This window comes from Trichomycterus rosablanca, chromosome 18 (genome assembly GCF_030014385.1).
Source record: "Trichomycterus rosablanca isolate fTriRos1 chromosome 18, fTriRos1.hap1, whole genome shotgun sequence".
NCBI lineage: Eukaryota > Metazoa > Chordata > Actinopteri > Siluriformes > Trichomycteridae > Trichomycterus > Trichomycterus rosablanca.
The window spans coordinates 22,413,972-22,434,187 of record NC_086005.1 but is presented as its reverse complement, the minus strand read 5'-3'; the positions used below and the strand labels follow the sequence as shown (position 1 = coordinate 22,434,187).

At 38.5% G+C, this 20,216-nt stretch overlaps 1 protein-coding gene across 5 annotated transcripts in view; it reads right to left on the bottom strand.

Annotated features, from left to right (window-relative positions):
* psd3l (pleckstrin and Sec7 domain containing 3, like) overlaps positions 1-20,216 on the bottom strand; it is a 130,399-nt gene that overhangs the window by 38,480 nt on the left and 71,703 nt on the right. Inside the window, exon 10 of one of the 5 annotated variants that reach the window (XM_063014638.1) lies at positions 10,231-10,510. The exons of the other annotated variants lie outside the window; for them this stretch is intronic. Within the exon in view, the coding sequence (XP_062870708.1) occupies positions 10,367-10,510 (144 nt within the window). The 3' untranslated portion in view covers positions 10,231-10,366. Of the gene's footprint in view, positions 1-10,230; positions 10,511-20,216 lie in introns of those variants that run through there. 5 annotated transcript variants of the gene reach the window in all.

The following is a 20,216-nucleotide window of genomic DNA, read 5'->3' as shown; positions in this document are numbered from 1 at the left end:
AAAATAAATAAAGGTTGCTAGATTCTATGTGCTGGCTGTAAACCCATTATTTAGACAGAGGTACTTTCAATGCTACACTGATGCTAGCGCTGAACATGTGGGAGGACTGTTTGTTGGTGCTAAGGTGCTATTGTTGTGTCGAGCAGATCGAGTTGCTTGTGTTCTCAAGTGAACGGGGCAATTAGCTGCTGAGGGAAAACACATGCCTGCTTTGGATACTGATGCGGCTATTATTGCAGCTAGATTCTGAGGCTGGTGTGAAATAGCAGTAAAATCAATTAAAATAAAAGAAATGTCGAAGAAAACGACGATATTGCAGAGAAATAAATACATCTGTGCAAAAGCCCCAGTGATGCTGCCGGCACAAACAACCTGACGTATTAGCGTCTGCGTGAGCGACGTATTTAGGTAGGCGTATGTAAACAAGGCCTCGAGATGGCTCTTCTGCAAAGCTTTAAATGTTGTCTAGCAAGCAGCCTACTGATTGTAGTACACTTATCCGTGACTTACTAGACCAAACGACCGCACTAATAGCCGGAAACAATACAGTCCACTCAGGTTTTCTAAATAACAGAATGCTACTGCAGCAATCAGACACGCTAGCCTTAAAGCGTTCCATCCTGAGGTTCAATCTCATCTGATATTTTGCTAGTGCCTCTTGAAACGGGCACTTAGAGGTCAGTTGCTCCAGGGGAACCAGCTTTGAAAATGGCATGTAATAGTCTGCAACTATTAGGCAAAAACGGTAATAACATATGCTACAGTTTAAAAGTCGTTCTCCGGCAACCGCAGGTTCTCTGATGGCCGAGACGCCATTCAAACATCATCTGAGGGATTTTTTTTTTAAAGAACAGCGACCAGGTGAGTCAGTCGGAGCAGTGTGCACCATTATTTTTAAAGCGAGTTGACTTTATTGCATTTAAAACAGGTCTACAGGTCTTATTTTTTGGGTGTCAAATCGTACAGTGAGTGTCAATAAATGTGTCTAAACTGTCAAGTAAATCTAGGGCTTTAATGAACTTGTCAAATCTCATGTAGTGCTAAATTCAGCCCACCATCACGGGTTTAGAGTAGTGCTGGGTGGTATGACGGTACATTCGGTATACCGGCTTTGATTCCCCGTACGGTATGGATTTTTCATATACTGCCATACCGTAGCACAGTTAATACTACAGCTGTAAGCTTCAATAGGATGCAAATCATATAATATTATTTGTCTCCGGTTCGAAACTCGGTGTTGCCACCGGTTGGTTGGGTGCCATCTAGCGGGCATAATTGGCAGTGCCTGCAGCAGATACTAATTGGCCACCGTATCTGCAGGGTGGGGGTCGGACTATGTGTGGATGGGAGGGTCTTCATACGCTGTGTAAGGAACCTGATTGGCGGAAGAGACGCCTGTGCAGAATGCATGGGCGAGAAGAGGAGGGCTGTGCACGTGTCGAAAGAGGCGTGTACAGCGACGTGCTCTCCTCGGATGCAATCTGGTATCTCTTAGCAGTGTAAGACAAAATTGAGTGCGCTAAATCGGGAGGAAAATGGGGAGAAAATGCATTAAAAAAAACACATTTATTCGCCGCTAAAAGCACTATGGAGTGCTGTGCAGATTAGGTACAGCTCACTAGTTAGCGAAGTAGCGTTGGCATAACAGTGTTAACAGATGAGAGAGGTTTCCTCGATATAATGGGGAAAAAAAACAGAAAACAGATGGAGGATGAAGAAAGGAAGACCAAATATGCACCAGAAGAACCTGCCAAAGAAATATGTCAAGCTGTGCCGGCAGTTTATTCGTTTTTTTGGTTTCCGACACAGATTAAAACACTATGTACTGTAAGGTTTATCAAGCCAAAAAAACGATGGAGCGGCATTACTAACGCAGTAACAATCCACCTACGCAAGGACTTGATTCCTCTATAGACAGGTGAGAAATAAGCTTTCAGAGAAATGATTACAACACTGGATTCGAGGGATGTCTTGACAGGGTGAAAATACTTCAGGTCAGTTGCTATATTAACGCTATGCCAACGACACCGAAGCAAGCTGGAAGCGGAGATGTATGAAACATGTGACATACCGTAAAGTACCGTGACACAAATTTATGGTCATATCGCCCAGCCCTAGTTCAGAGAATCGATTTTCCAATTCCAGACAAGGAGATGCTCCACTTGGAAAATGGTTTGTTATGTTGGGTGATTGAGGAAGCAGTGTCTAACAAATGTCTTTGTCTGCACGTCCTGTGTATCATTTTACCTTGTGAAAACCAGAGAACATAAACTTAAGTAGAAAAAAAAAAGGTTTAAACAACCTGATAATTCAAATGCAGGTTAATAAGAAACTAGTTGACAGGAAAGAATCTGCTGCAGGTTAAACTCGTACTAATCCCCTTGAGCCATAATCAGAATACAATAAGCATTCTTTGGCAGGTACACAAGATTTTATACGGACACATACAGGGGCATCAAGAACCCGGATTATTTGAAAAGCAAACTATATCTTCAACCAGCTTTTCAGCTTCAAAATTCTACTGTTATTTCAATTACATTAAACGCTTTATTCTGGTCAGGGTTGCGTCAGGTCCCGTTCCACCGGGAAACACTGGGCGCCCTTTCCCGGGGGAACGGGACTCTACCCCGACTGGGATAAAGCGACTATTGCAGAGCTTAGGTCATTACCCTCTTCTCAGACATAGCTAATCGTGTCTGTGTAGGTTTGAACCAGGGAGTTTAAACCTGGATTTCAGCAGTAGTGGGCTAACGTAATGCCTGATGTATTGTTGCACCTGACAAGCGCCAGCTTCGAGGTCAAAACCCCATTTTAACCCATCTTGTTGGGATTAACTATTAGCCCTTCGTTTGTTTTGGTTTTTGATGGTAGCTGTTAATTTCTACCTAGACAACGAGTATATAATTTTATTTCTAGGTATAGTTTAATTATTATGTCTTACAAAATGTAACAAAGAAAAGCATTGAAGAGAAAAAAATAAAATAAAATAAAAAAATCTTTGGTTCCAACAGGTTTCAGCAGATTCATGTTCTTTGACTGTTTACTAAAACTTGAGAAATTAAATGTTTACTATGGAAGCACTTCTGTAAATCGCTCTGGATAAGAGCGTCTGCTAAATGCAGAAAATAAAAAAAATTAAATAAAAAAAAATTAAAAAATATGCAATAAACAGCAACAGTAACCTCTTTCGCACATGTCTGAAAAAAAAAGGGGGGGGGGGGGGGGGGTATGGGGACACTACATATCTGAGTATTGCTCCTGACCATGTGCATCTATTATGGCCACATTGTACCCTTCTTATAATGGCTACTTTCAATATGATGTGTCACAAACGCATCTCAAAACTGGTAACCAAAAACATGACAATGAACTTAATTCCAATTCAACAGCCTCCCAAGTCTCCAGATCGAAATCTAATCAAGCACCTGTTGGATATGATCAAATATTTCCAGAATGATCACAGAGCTGACAGATCTGCAGCAATTACACGATCATGGATCAGAATATAAAATGACAGTTTCCAACAGGTGGGATCAATGTCAAAAAGAATAGAGGCTGTTCTATATATAAGCAGTGTGGCGGGGGTGTATACAGGGGCCTATGAATGATTAATATGGCACGCCTGATAAAGAAGCCAGAGAGTGTACATCATATAGGCAAAAGTACATCAACACTTTACAAAGCACTTGTTAAGACATTTGATTGTAAAAGCATCTGAGGACCATTAAAGTTCCTCCACATCAAACTCATCAAATGACGTCTTGGAGGAACACGATGTACGTTGGACCGTCTTGTGTAGCTCAGAAAAGTGTGTAAGAGAATCCATGTACATTACAGGTGGGTGGTGGATGACTGAGAAATCTATTAAAAACTAATGGGCCAGTGATAGCTCAGTGGTTAAGGTACTGGACTAGTAAACAGAAGGTTGCCGGTTCAAGCCACCACCAAGCTGCCACTGTTGGGTCCTTGAGCAAGGCCCTTAACCCTCAATTGCTTATCATGTTCCACTCATTGTGTAAGTCGCTTTGGATAAAAGCGTCTGATAAGTTCTGAAAATGTAAAATGTAAAATTACCATGTACAGTCTCTCTCCAGCGGTGTGTAAATGCATGTGTGGGTTGGCAGCCAAACAATTCCAAGTGAAGTGTACACTGAGGTGAACAAATAACAAGAGGTCGACTGCTGAAACCGGGACCGACTACCCGAAATACCTCAGCAGAGAAGCGCACCCCAGGAGCCGCAGCTATAAGCACATGTAATCACCTTCAGCTGTACATCCATTACCAGTGCTTACTTATTTCTGCTGTTATATAACCGAACCAGCGACACACATTCAACCTCGCAGCTAAGAGAATGCTATTTTTGAGTGGTCTGGTATATCACAGTATAGCTGATCATTATTTCCCTTCCCACCTACGCACCTAATATCCAAAATAAAGAATTTAAGAAATTCTGTTCCATTTTATTTTTTATCTTTTTTAACCACTGATGTATCCCGGACAGGGTCACATTAAGTCCGATTGTTCCAGAACACACCCGAGACAGGGAGCCAATCTATCGCTAGGCCTCGTCCGCCCCCTCCTGCACATTTAGACATTTATGTCTGTATGCAGGTGCTTGACCAGCCCATAACACCATTAGGGATTTGAACCCTGGATTTCAGCAGTAGTGGGCAATTCATTGCTACACTACCTTATGCCAAGTTCACACTACACTTTTTCCAAGTCGTCAGGTGGCTGTACAGTTCACACTACACAACTGGATCTCTTGCAATCGGGAGTTTTTTAAGTTGTGTATTTCACACTACACAACTGATAGGTGATGGGGGTCACACACACTACACGATCTAGCACCAGGGGGAATCGCAGGCGAGGCTATCTGGTCTCCCAAACTACGTTTTGTCAAAACGCCTTTCACACTACACGATTCGACAGGTCCAGATATTTAACATGCTAGATATTTTTAATGAGTCGGCGAGCCGCTCGAATCGAGTCGTTGAACTGTTCACACATAGTGATTGAGAGTCGAGTTTCGTTCTCCGAGCAAACGCCACATCCGTTGTCTCCGAGCTGCCACATCTACCGGTGACTGAAATTTAAGTTTATATTAAGACTAAAAAAAGAAAGAAAACTACATGTACACCCCTTGTAATTATTCTATTTGCTCATAGAAGTTTATAAAATCTTTATATTTTTAATGTAGGGGACAAAAGCTTTTCTATTTTCTAGAAATTTTCTATTCCAGCAAGATTCTTAAAAACGAAACAGTTGGATGTGAATAAATTCCCATTGTCTAGTTTAGCCAGTAGCCACATATGGCTGTTATTCCTGGACAGAAAAAAAAGATGCATTCAGGCTTTTAAGAACAAGTGAATCATGGAAATCTCATGGATAAACATTTGATTTGTGGTAAAAACTGCGTTGGAAGGAATCTGATTTGTGGTGATTTGTAGCTCTCTAGATACTAGCCAAGTATTTTTTCGCTTGGCTCAGGTAAACCATGGACACCAAACACCCACAGGCAATAATTACATTGTGGGTGTGGACGCAGGGTGACAAGCGTTCAGTGCTTTGGTCAACAAGAGGAGAAAAGTCGCTGCCATTGAGAACGCAGGGTAAGGGAGGATGACCGTAGCCTTGCGATGGATTGGTGATGGATCCAGGGTGTATTACCACATTGCGCCCAGTAATTTCAAGGAGGTCGGGTCTGTCATGACCCTTACCAGAATAAAGTCATGGTATCATAAACTTGGCAGCAGAACTGTTTATTGTTTTCTTCACTTCTTTTTAATGGGCACAGTTGAGCTTAGACACATGTTTATTTCTCTAGGGAGGTCTCCCAAATCTGTTCTTCTCTATGTTCAATTATCTGACCTGCTTTGAATATGGACATTCTATTCAGAAACTATACAACATTTACATTTTCGGCATTTAGCAAACGCTTTTATCCAAAGTGACTTACAGTACTCTGACAGTGTATTGTCTAAGCAATTGAAGGTTAAGGGTCTTGCTCATGGGCCCAACAGTGGCTAACTGGCAGAGGTGGGGCATGAACCAACATTACTAATCCAGTACCTTAACTGCTAGGCTACAACTGATACATACAAAGAAATGTAATTAAAAACAACTAATCTGCAAATTTCATACACGGGTATTTACCTCCTAAAATTAAGTTAGCTGGCAAGGTGATGTACAACATTTTTAATCATTTGTTTACAGGATTTGTACTTTTTATTTATTTAATTCACACTTTTTTTTTTAAAGATTACGCAATTTGAGAAATAAATGTTATACTGGTTATAAGTGGATGAACTCGTTTCAGGCACTGTACATGGCTTCTGACAGGAGGGTCAGAAAATGTGACCACTACACTGTTGCACAGCTTAGCACACACACACACACAGTACCCCCACACGGGCAGCTCAGACCATCTGGTGTTAGCGGGCAGACGTTAAAGAGCGGTTAGTCAGCACTGGGCGGATTGAAGCATCTGAGGATTCTTAATACTTGATGCTCAGAGGATGGAAAGCTTTAAAGAAATAAACATCCTGTGAGAAAGTGCTGGGTTATACAAAGCTCTAAATTAATGTCGTCATGGGAACCGTTACATAAGAGCTGTGGACAAAAAGCCTTGTTGCTCGGGAAGAATTCGGCCCTGAGCATCGGCGTTACGCAAATCACAAATCTTATTAAGCGCGTCCCAATTAGTCACTTTGTGACAATGCGGGTGAAATTCAGACAGTAGAAGAAAATCCAGAAGTATGGTGCAGCTCATCTACCTGCAAATCAAAGTGATTATTCTTTAATGTATTACTTATGGAAAGCAAGACCTGGAGACACAAGCACAATACAAATAAGTCTGAGGTAAAAGTGCTTTCACATCATCATCACATGAAAATCTTCTTCCCCTTAAAGCTTCTTTGAGCAGTTAAAAAAGGTGGAAATCAGATGGCGCTAAATCCGGACTATAAACTCTAACTCAGTCTCTCAGACACGACCAATGACTACTCCTCCCACCCTCACTGTTTTCAATGAAAATGTCAAAGTGCGATACCTCATAGTTATATATAATATAGATCCCTTATAGCTATATATAATGTATACATTTTATATATATATATATTTAGTGTAAATATCCGGGTTCAAATCTCAGCTGGCTATTGGCTGGATGGGCGTCTACACAGATAAGATTGGCCACGTCTGGGGGGAGGGGCTGGCAACCTGTCCAGTGTATACCTGCCACGTGCCCAGTGTTGATGAAAATCAGATGAAATGAGAAATTTAGTTTATAGATGAAAGGCTGTATGGACCTGTTGTTTATAGGGGGCACTTTAATCATTATTCAGCAAAATAATTCCTATTTTAAGGCAAAAAGGAAACATAAATATTTAATATTTTTTACTCCAAGGTTGTAGCTACACAAAAATCTTGTTAACATTTTACTTCGCATAGTATCCTCAGTATTCACTGAAATGTAGCTACTTGTCAGATGGACGTATTTACAGGTAGATGTAACAATTTGTCTCTCCAAACAAAGATAAGCTGTGAAATGTGGAAAGTAAAAACCCGGGACAGGAAGAATAACAATGTCTTTGATGACTTTGGTGCTGGCAAAGACTTTAAGAATACCTTGGAAAGCAAACAAAACAAACAAATGGATCCCTGACCAAATCCAACCTGAACTTTTAATTAAAGCCCAGATAACCAACTGAAAAATGTTTCATTAGAAAAGACAATTATGCTTGGAAGTGTTAAAGGTAAAAAAGGAAGAAGATGGTCAGCAAGAAGATGGATGAATACAGTTCATTGAGGAACAATGGACAAGCCATTAAGAAGCCGGAAGACCCAAACAGAAGAAGGATGTTGGATGTGGATAGAAACTCTATCCACATGGACGCCAGTCATAATAAACATAATGACACTTAATAATAATAACAATATCCATTGGAAATTTAAATAATTTATAAGCACAATGAGCTCTTTTACCCTTATACTTCTTACAAAATCATCAAAGCAACTTTGTACAAATGTTATAAAGCTACTTTGTGTTTATGTTCTCACTAGGTTTAGGAAATACAAAACCTGACCAATAACAGCGAATTTTAATTTTATTTTTGTGTATTTTAATTCACTAGTTATTTAAGTGGACCAGTAACGGCAAATTATAATTTTATTTTTGTGTATTTTAATTCACTAGTTATTTAAGTGGACCAGTAACGGCAAATGTAAATTTTATTTTTGTGTATTTTCATTCACTAGTCATTTAAGTGGACCAGTAACGGCAAATTTTAATTTTATTTTTGTGTATTTTAATTCACTAGTCATTTAAGTGGACCAGTAACGGCAAATTTTAATTTTATTTTTGTGTATTTTAATTCACTAGTTATTTAAGTGGACCAGTAATGGCAAATTTTAATTTTATTTTTGTGTATTTTAATTCACTAGTTATTTAAGTGGACCAGTAACGGCAAATTTTAATTTTATTTTTGTGTATTTTAATTCACTAGTCATTTAAGTGGACCAGTAACGGCAAATTTTAATTTTATTTTTGTGTATTTTAATTCACTAGTTATTTAAGTGGACCAGTAATGGCAAATTTTTATTTTATTTTTGTGTATTTTCATTCACTAGTTATTTAAGTGGACCAGTAACGGCAAATTTTAATTTTATTTTTGTGTATTTTCATTCACTAGTCATTTAAGTGGACCAGTAACGGCAAATTTTAATTTTATTTTTGTGTATTTTCATTCACTAGTCATTTAAGTGGACCAGTAATGGCAAATTTAAATTTTATTTTTGTGTATTTTCATTCACTAGTTATTTAAGTGGACCAGTAACGGCAAATTTTAATTTTATTTTTGTGTATTTTCATTCACTAGTCATTTAAGTGGACCAGTAATGGCAAATTTAAATTTTATTTTTGTGTATTTTCATTCACTAGTTATTTAAGTGGACCAGTAACGGCAAATTTTAATTTTATTTTTGTGTATTTTCATTCACTAGTCATTTAAGTGGACCAGTAATGGCAAATTTAAATTTTATTTTTGTGTATTTTCATTCACTAGTTATTTAAGTGGACCAGTAACGGCAAATTTTAATTTTATTTTTGTGTATATTAATTCACCAATGATTTATTTAGGGGGGTTTTAAATCACTAGTTACTTAGAGGAATCAATTACAACAAATTGTAATTTTATTTTTGTGTATTTTAATTCACTTTTTATTTAAGGGCAATTCTGCCACAACACACTCTTGTTGCTAATTCTGTCACTTCGGCGTTCACCTACCCTTTTAAATGAAGTTAGCTGAAAGCTTATACATATACAGCTGTTGTTTACTACTCCCCTTAAAGTTCACGTGCTGTCATGGTGTGACCTATTCTTAAACAAATTCTCACAGCAAAACCCCAAAAAACCTAAATCAGATTAAGACTTGTTTTCTGGATCAGTGGTGGTGTAGTAGATTACCAGAGTTCTACTCTATAGAAGATTTGAATGACGTGTAGAACGATGTGACCCAAAGGGCGAAACCGAGCGACTTTTCTACTCCAAGTGCTTATGACACAGATTAAGCTCTGAGAAATGGAAGTCTAGCCTGAAGACTTCTCAACCTGTCAGCTGAACCATGTGAATGAAAGATTTAACCTACAGTGACTGTGGTGTTGATTTGTCATGCTAACAAGAATATCAAAATTTTAGTGCTTGACTAGTTCGCTCGCTTTAAACACAGGCTTTTAGAAAAGGCCTGATATTTTATAGCCCCCCTTTCCAATATTGGTCCTGAATGATGCAATGAAATACTTTTAGTGATATAGTGCATCTTTCAGCACCTGCACTATAAAACCATTTAAAAACAAAGGTTATTGGTTAGATAACAGGGAACATTTGTATTTATTTATTTATTTATTTTTAATTGTGGGATGAAGAACATCAACTTTAGAACACTGCACAATAAATAACTATTATTTTTCTTAAACTAGATATTGTACACAATTAAACTGATCATAGATATCAAGATATCGCTTCCTAATCATGGAGATGCTTGATCTTGGAATACCATATTCTGTTCAGTAAAGGCGCATTCACATTAGAAGTGACAAAATAGCAATTATATATTATATTTGTGTTATTTTCAGTGTGTAAGTGTATAAGGAACACATTAACAGGTTTTCCATACATTCCTATGGGAAATAATACATTGAAACTCAACATCTTTTAAACAAGGTACCACTGTATTTTTTATTCATTAGGGTTTTAACGTCATGTTTTACACACTTTGGTTACAGTCATGACAGGGCAGGTTACTGGTTACATAAGATTCATCAATTCAAGTCTAATGTCAAACACAGTCATGGACAATTTTGTATCTCTAATTCATCTCACTTTCACGTCTTGGACTGTGGGAGGAAACCGGAGCTCCCAGAGGAAACCCATGCAAACTCCACACAGAAAGGACCCGGACTGCCCCACCTGGGAATCGAACCCAGGACCTTGTTGCTATAAGACGACAGTGCTACACAAAAAAGTGATACGCTGGTCAATAATACTTCTCAATGATATATAATAAAATCCATTTGAAAATACAGAACAGGATTGCTAGAGTACTAGTCAACGTGTTCACCAAATTTATTAACGTATTTGAAACAATATAGAGAAATAGCAAAATTTGAGTACCAAATTGGACACTACTATTACGTACCTGCATAATGATGACTGACAGTTTCTTTAGCACAGAACTATTAAACACCACATATATATTTAAGAATGTTTAGCCATAACCTCTACCCTTAAAATGAACATATTGGCATCGAAGCGCGTTAACTGAGAGAAAGATTTGGTAATGATGCTGTAAAACAGTTCTCCAGAGGAATGACACCATAAGATGCTAACATTAACAGTTGCTGTACTTTACTAAGCAGTCTTTAATGCAAGGCAGAACACTAGAACACTAGCAGAGTTCAGAATCTCTTATAAGCTTGTCAATCCTCTCTCTAATTCCAGTTTCAACTCTGCTTTGTTTGGGCTGATGGATAATGTTCAGAACAACAAACACTGTCCCTGTAAAGCACCCGTCACAATTACAACAGCTGTTGAATAGATCTGATCAAAATAGAAACGTTACAACAACGCCAGTGATCTAGCTCCGATTACAAAGCAGTATGGGGGTCAATCTTGCCCGTAATGTCCTAAAAGGTCAGTCTTTGCCGTCCATACCGTTTGTAGAAACAAGATCCAAAGAACAGCTCAACATATGCCAGGCTTTGTGTGACTGGTGCTGGCTGCCACTTCAAATTCTAACTACTGCAGATCATGCTCACTTTCTGAGGGTAAAGTCCCACCCCCTCTGGGCATATGAAAGCTTAACAGAGTTTGAATGACATTTTTTTTTAATGTTTTAGTGTTCTGCAGTCGCAGTCTCTGTGGGAATGAAGTAATTTTTATTCTGCTGGATGATCACCAAAGGTGGTTAAAGGGCAGCGCTCAGGTTGCCACCAATCAAACCCGCCGCTCATACGTTCGTTCGCCTGAAGTTGTACCGCTCGCATGGTAACATTACAAGCGCACAAAGAATAAAGCTATAAAAGTGCTGTGATGTCTGGAAACTTGGATTTTACCATGATAAAGAGGGGGCATGTGGACAGAGCGGCTGAAGATATATAGGGAAGACATGAACCATTTTCACTGAACCGTCAGGCCGCAGGTGTTTCTATGCTGCTGTGGCGGGATGCATGGTGGGTCTGTTCAATACATCAAGAACTTTAAGCTCTAACCAGTTTTCAGGTGAGTTTTATGTGGGTGTTTTATTGTTGCAATTTCATTTCGTTTTTATTAACCGCTTTATCCTGCTCAGGGTCATGGCTGGGAAACACCATGTGCATGTTTTCACCTGCGATGACTTGGCGACCTGTCCAAGGTGTAATCCCGCCTTGCACCCATGTGCACCTCATCCCTGATCATCATCTCATCCCTGATAAAATGGTTACTGAAGGTGAGTGAATAAATGTACTATAATTATTATTAAACATTATACATCACTTATTAGCTTGAGTCATTACCCTAATGTTTTAATCACAACAGGCCTAATTAAAGAAACAGGTTTCATGCATTTGCATATAGACACTACAAGCAGGAAAAATGGGCAAGCGTAAGGATTGTGAAGGCTGGACGACTGGGACAGAGCATCTCCAAAACTGCAGCTCTTGTGGGGTGTTAGGTGCAAGATACCACAGCACACAGTCAGGGGTCTAGTGGAGCCCATGCCTCAATGGGTCAGGGGTGTTTTGGCAGCAAAGGGGGACCAACACAATATTAGGAAGGTGGTGATAATGTTATGCCTCATCGGTATATCTAAACATACATATTTATATATATATATATATATATATATACTGTATATATACACATACATACAATATTAAGAATTTCACTGTACTGTGCACCTGCATATATGACAATGTTAAGTTTAATAAAATGACATCATGCAGTTAATCAGTAAGTAGTAAATCTTTTAATAATTAAAATAAATTGGTTGATTACAGATTCAGTTAAAAGATTTCAATAATAAATTTTCTCAACCACTTAAAATAGAAACTTATCCAGAGGGGATTATCTAACAGTAGGGGTTTACAGTTTAAATATGGCAAATAAAAAAAAATAAAAAAATAAAAAAACAAGTAACCTTGTTAACAAGTCTGTGACTCTTACGTTTCTAACATTTCAGACAGTAAAGCATGTCTGGTTTTTTTTTTAGGTTCAGTAAAGCTTCTAATGTCACCATCCCACTCAGTCTGGAGTTCACACTGAAGCTTATAAACCAGCTGCTTAAATCCACACTGTGTGCTTGAATACAACAGAGGAAGCCAGGTTCAACTAATGATCATTTAATCTAAGCCATTTTAATTTTTAAGTCTAGTTTCTTCGAAAAGGTAGATTATTTTACTATATTTGTTAAATAATGAGTGTCTACTGCCAAACAAAGACATATACTTGCTCGCAGACAACCAATGAATGGTTTTAAAAGAAGTTAAACATTCAAAAGCATCATTCATCAATCAATTTTTCTTATTTTTTATGGTGTGATTGCAATGTAAATAAAGGCTCTAGCATCGTCTGCATTAATCCCTATATTTACAACCTGAGATTATATTTTAATGTATTATATTATTATAAAGAATTATTGGTCACATGTCTTTTTTATTAGAAAGCTGGAATATTCAGTGGCTGTGGTATGAATTTTATTATATTCATTTACTGTATATCTTGTGTGAAAGAAAAGTATTACAAAACAAAGGAGAGTACATGGCTTGTGGGAGATTATTCTGCACAATTTCATCCCTGAGGCTTTATTATTAATAACTTCACTAAGCAGGGAACAAGAGCAAAATCTGGGTTGTTTATGAGTAATAAAATATACTGAAAGACAAATCCAGTGTATCACTGTTGTTTATTTTTAAAGCCAGTTATTCGTTTTTATATTATACAAACCCCATTTCTAGAAAATTGGCCATCTTGTAAAATGCAATAAAAATAAAAAATAAAATAAAAAAATTGTAAATGAAATACGTTTAATGCTTTCTCTCAGCAACATGGTTGTATTTTGTAAATATAATGAAATTCTTGATGACAAATTTAAAAACGTTGGGACAGGGCACAATATTACTGTGAAAAGTTGATAGAACAATATGTTACACTGTTTTAAAACATACTAAAATAGGTAGCTGGATTAGTAACTGGTGAGGGACTCATGATTGGGTATAAAAGGAGGATCCACCAAAGTGGATTCACTGTGGCCTCAAGTTCATCTCAGGTGAACTGAAAGACAGTGGAAACATGCTGTGGTCAGACAAGTCCACGATTCAGCCAACGACAAGCCATCCGTGCCAAAGACTAAAAGGACCATGACGACTGTTATCAGTGAAAAATGCAAAACGTAACATTTGTATTAACAGAGGCATATTTTAGGATTTTAGAGATGATGTTTGCTGCCATTATGGTGCCTTCTTTTCCCAGAAAGTCTGTGGTTATTTGAGCAAGACGATGCCTCATTCTACGAATGCTTCAACAGTGAGTGTGGCTTCGCAGACACAGAGTTCATATGCTTGACTGGCCTGCCTACAGTCCAGATATGTCTTCTATTGAAATATATAGTGTAGCATGAAGAGGAGAATCAGACAACGGTGACCAGCTGAAGTGCTACAATTGGTGTCCTCAGCTCCCAGACTATTACAAAGTGTCATTAATAGGAAAGATGTAACAGTTTACAGCTATTTAATAATAAATATCCAAGAAAATGCTGTATTATTAGTGTAATAATAATACCTAAAAGCACCATGCACAGATAAAGCTTGGTGGTATCAGCCATTAAACCCTCAGTTTTTCCAGGGGACAGAAGTTTCATTAAAAATTGTGTTCGCAAAGAAAGAAACAGCAGCATATTTACAAATTCATTACTTTAATAATGTACTAATAACTTTTGTGTTTGCAAACCCATTTGGTTACTAAATCATGTTTCTCTCTGCCTTAAAGCCACTACTCAGTGTAGGAATGTCTGTATGATTACCATAGCAACCAATCTAGATATGGGAACGAATGTGACAGACTGAACAAGGAAATCTGAGTCGGTCGTGTGTAAGCACACACACAGTACAGACAGTAAATAAAATTGGATAATAAACCAAAAAAATAAATTAGACTTTGCCCTGAGGTTTGAACAGGACTTGGTTTGTTTCATGTTCTCAGACTAAATGTATGTTAGTGATGCTGAACTGAGAAAAAAGATTTTAGATGATATAATGAAATCATTTTACTCGTGCCACCTTTAATAAAAATGAAATATATTGGCTGGTCACAAACGCTTACAATATAAGGTCTACATAAGGAAAGTAGAATTTATATATACAGTGTATCACAAAAGTGAGTACACCCCTCACATTTCTGCAGATATTTAAGTATATCTTTTCATGGGACAACACTGACAAAATGACACTTTGACACAATGAAAAGTAGTCTGTGTGCAGCTTATATAACAGTGTAAATTTATTCTTCCCTCAAAATAACTCAATATACAGCCATTAATGTCTAAACCACCGGCAACAAAAGTGAGTACACCCCTTAGTGAAAGTTCCTAAAGTGTCAATATTTTGTGTGGCTACCATTATTTCCCAGAACTGCCTTAACTCTCCTGGGCATGGAGTTTACCAGAGCTTCACAGGTTGCCACTGGAATGCTTTTCCACTCCTCCATGACGACATCACGGAGCTGGCGGATATTCGAGACTTTGTGCTCCTCCACCTTCCGCTTGAGGATGCCCCAAAGATGTTCTATTGGGTTTAGGTCTGGAGACATGCTTGGCCAGTCCATCACCTTTACCCTCAGCCTCTTCAATAAAGCAGTGGTCGTCTTAGAGGTGTGTTTGGGGTCATTATCATGCTGGAACACTGCCCTGCGACCTAGTTTCCGGAGGGAGGGGATCATGCTCTGCTTCAGTATTTCACAGTACATATTGGAGTTCATGTGTCCCTCAATGAAATGTAACTCCCCAACACCTGCTGCACTCATGCAGCCCCAGACCATGGCATTCCCACCTCCATGCTTGACTGTAGGCATGACACACTTATCTTTGTACTCCTCACCTGATTGCCGCCACACATGCTTGAGACCATCTGAACCAAAGAAATTAATCTTGGTCTCATCAGACCATAGGACATGGTTCCAGTAATCCATGTCCTTTGTTGACATGTCTTCAGCAAACTGTTTGCGGGCTTTCTTGTGTAGAGACCTCAGAAGAGGCTTCCTTCTGGGGTGACAGCCATGCAGACCAATTTGATGTAGTGTGCGGCGTATGGTCTGAGCACTGACAGGCTGACCCCCCACCTTTTCAATCTCTGCAGCAATGCTGACAGCACTCCTGCGCCTATCTTTCAGAGACACCAGTTGGATGTGACGCTGAGCACGTGCACTCAGCTTCTTTGGACGACCAACGCGAGGTCTGTTCTGAGTGGACCCTGCTCTTTTAAAACGCTGGATGATCTTGGCCACTGTGCTGCAGCTCAGTTTCAGGGTGTTGGCAATCTTCTTGTAGCCTTGGCCATCTTCATGTAGCGCAACAATTCGTCTTTTAAGATCCTCAGAGAGTTCTTTGCCATGAGGTGTCATGTTGGAACTTTCAGTGACCAGTATGAGAGAGTGTGAGAGCTGTACTACACACCTGCTCCCTATGCACACCTGAGACCTAGTAAAACTAACAAATCACATGACATTTTGGAGGGAAAATGACAAGCAGTGCTCAATTTGGACATTGAGGGGTGTAGTCTCTTAGGGGTGTACTCACTTTTGTTGCCGGTGGTTTAGACATTAATGGCTGTATATTGAGTTATTTTGAGGGAAGAATAAATTTACACTGTTATATAAGCTGCACACAGACTACTTTTCATTGTGTCAAAGTGTCATTTTGTCAGTGTTGTCCCATGAAAAGATATACTTAAATATCTGCAGAAATGTGAGGGGTGTACTCACTTTTGTGATACACTGTATATATATATATATTTTAAATCATCAAACTAATAAACAATCCAATGTATTTTAATATTTAAATATTAATGGCATTGCTAATGGCAAGACAACAACCTCCTCGTCTTTCCACCCTTAAAGATCTGTACCCCTCTAGGATGAGAAAGAGGGCAGGGAAGACTATGGCTGGTTCTTCTCCCCCTGGTCACTCCCTTTTCCATCGGTTTTCATCTCAGTGGAGGCTGAGAATGAGAGCCTTAAAGACTGACCAACCGCCACCTCCACAGCTTCTTTTTCCAGGCCATCACTGTACTAAACAAGGACTATTCTCACATCCCTCCGCTTTAAGAGAACGCACATGGCTCTTATCATACATGCTGCACATCACACGTACCTCACACATTTCTTTTCAATGCAGTCAATTCACATATGCATCTTATTTATTGTACTATACATCTTCATTGCACATTTTGTCTGATGCTGTACTGTCTATGTCGCTGTTGTATTGTTATTCTATGTTTATATATATATATAGTATACCTTTTTCTATTATTTAGTTAGATGTATATATGTTGACACCTGCACCAAGAGAAATTCCTTGTACATCTGGTACTTGGTGAATAATAAAGATCCTGATTCTGATCAAGTATAAAGCAACCTGGGAATAACATCAGGATTAATGATGTTAGGGTTGCTGTAGTCTAGCGGTTAAGGCCCTTAATTGCTTAGACAGTATACAGTCACAGTACTGTTTGTCACTTTGGATAAAAACGTCTGCTAAATGCTGAAAATGTAAATGATGGATTGGTGTCCCGTCTGGGGTGCGTTACTGCACTGCGCCCAGTGATTTCGCTGAAGCCGGACGCACTGCCACCCTCACCAAGAAAAAACAGTGGTAAACCATGAAAATGAAACAAAAATAAGTAAAATAAATAAATAAATCAAAACCACCTTTTCCCCCCAGTGATTTGTTGCGGTACTCGAGTAACTTCAAGACATTGTGGATTCGGCTGCAAATCCATGGAGGAAAGCTGTAGGGTAATAAAAGCAGTGCCGGCAGTGGAGCAGCTGTTTACCTTATAAATCTCTCTTAAGCACTAAGGACTCCCAGTCACAAACGTTACGACGTATTACCATCCTGCAGTGTTTCTTTCACATTTTGGAAGGTGCTGCTCAATTCCACAAGTTTGCAGGCTTGTGTATATCAGAACGCCGTACTTTAACAAATGTGGCTTAGTCACTCATTTAAGAGCACATACAGACAAAGACACAGACGACGAGTCTGGATTAGCCTGATTTAAGAGGAGTGAAGCATGTTTGAAGATAAGAGACCAAAGTTAAAAGCTGGCATTTTACTAACTCGTTCAGCTCTGCAGGTCGACAATAGGAAAAGTGCTTATCTGCCTCAAAGTTTGGTAAATTATTTATGTTATTAGGATTTTAACATCATGTTTTACACCTTGGTTACATTCATAGCAGGATACGCAATCACTGGTTACATGAGATTCATCAATTCAAGTTTAATCTCAAACACAGTCACGGACCCAAAAGAAAAATAAGTTTTTTTATACAATTAAGATTTCACTTGTTAAAAACATTGAGAAATGTTGCCCGAGTGATCTTAAGAGACACCTGGGCATTGTACGGCCCCCGGGCCACATCCGGCCCTTCGGCTGTCCCTGACCGGCCAGCATGAGGTCAGTGGTAATTAGAAATCAGACATAAATAAGTGTACATCATACATACAATACAATTGCACTGTTTTTTTTAGAGGACTGTTATTTTTTTATTTATACATAGATAGATAGATACTGTATTTATCCCGAAGGAAATTGTTATGCAAGTCTCATTTTACGTTCATGCGTGTGTGCAAGTGCATCCAGCTTTACCATAATGTGTTGGCGAACAGATCTGTGAGTTTTTAACAAGACATGGACTTCTAAGTATGTATTTACTGAAGTCAGATGTAAAGCTGTGAGTTTAGTTTATGGAGAACATTTTGTATCGCCATTACGAGACGAAACACTGAGAAATACAACTTAAATGATGCAGAGCGCTCACATCTGAAGCTTTGTCAGCTAAACTGCAAAAGCATGAGAACTTTTTTAAGTTTTACACATCCAGGACTGGAGCAATCAAGACCAGCCTTGTGATTTTAAAATAAAATACAAGAACAAAGGACTGCAAAACAGCAAATGAAGTAATTAGACTTTGTGTAAAGTGCTACATCAGCTTTTGTGGCAGCTTCTTAGTTTTTACCTTGGTTGCAACACACCTTGTACCCTTAAATCTCTGGGTGGTGTTTAAATAGCATATTACTGTTGAAGACTCATTATCGTTTCAAAATACAGACTAGCATTAGGTTTTAAAATAAAAGTTAAGTGATTATCAGTGTTATCAGTATTAACAAATTATTCTGCTACAAACAAAATAGCACTGGCACTTTGTGTTAAGTTCACTTAAATAGTAAAACATTTGATTACATAGTGAAATAATGTTGATGTTTTTACTCTGCCTGCTTCTCATTTTCATTGCCTGATTGTAACATCTATTTTTACCAGTAGCAGCTTATCAAAACTGTACAATTCACTGCTTTTTATAAAGAGATAAGCCCTCCACAACAGACCCTTATAAAACCTAATTGCCCAATTGTCCAAATAAATCAAGCTTGTATCCTTTTGGACCAGTCATGCCATGGTAAAATACAGACTAGGCCAGTCATTCTAATTTACTTCAACTGTAATAAATACAACCGTTATACCTGTTGACATGCCAATATCAATACAACTTTACTAGATTGGATTAACTTTGGCATGTAAACTCTTAAGTTCTGGGATATTTGGCTTACAGAGACACATAGACAACTTATTTAATTACAGGAATACAAAAAGCCTCCATCTATTCTAATTAAAACTGTAAGTCTGCGAAGTTCCAGTCTGAGAGCGAGTAATGAAAAGCTTATACAAGCAAAGAGCTGATCCAAAGCTGGCAGAGGTAGCTGCGCCATGAAAGCCACAGCGATGGCATTCGACTTTGTCGGAGGGCATCGTCATATCTTTCGTCTGCCATGTCAGGATTCAGGCCAAGTTATTGTCCCATTGTAGCCCAGGCAGAGTTTAGTTGTTTTGCTGCAAGGGTAAGGTGATTGTTTTTTAATAAAAATGGGGGGAGGGTGGCAGGAATAGGTTGAATCAGGGGGGATTATCAAAGTCTGCTGAGTGTTTCTTGGCAGGGCGAACTCATTTCCGTTTTTCTACCAAAGCTTATGCCCTGTGTGGCTGTGTGCCGACCTGGCAGTGAATGACTAAGCTTTCGCTAATCAGAGTGACCATAGAAAGGTATTGTCTGGGGAGAAAGAGGGTTAAACAACAGTAATGTTACAGGTAAAGAGGATGTTTTTATTCCTTCTGTTGAGACATGATGGAGTAGAAAGATATTTCCAGCAAACACCTCGTAGAAATGCCAAGTATTTCAAAAACAGAGAGCTTGTGCCACCTTATCACATTTATCACAGCAATTAATTAAAAGGTTAGTGAATCACAGACGTTTAGAGAGACCATTAAATCAATAAGTTCCTCAAACAATGGCCAAAGAAACCTAATCTTCATTAAGTGTGTTTACTATGGAGACAAATTTTGATTATTTCTTTTAAACCAACCGTTCCATAACTAACCATTATCAGTCAACGATTAAGGGTTAACCGACAAGTA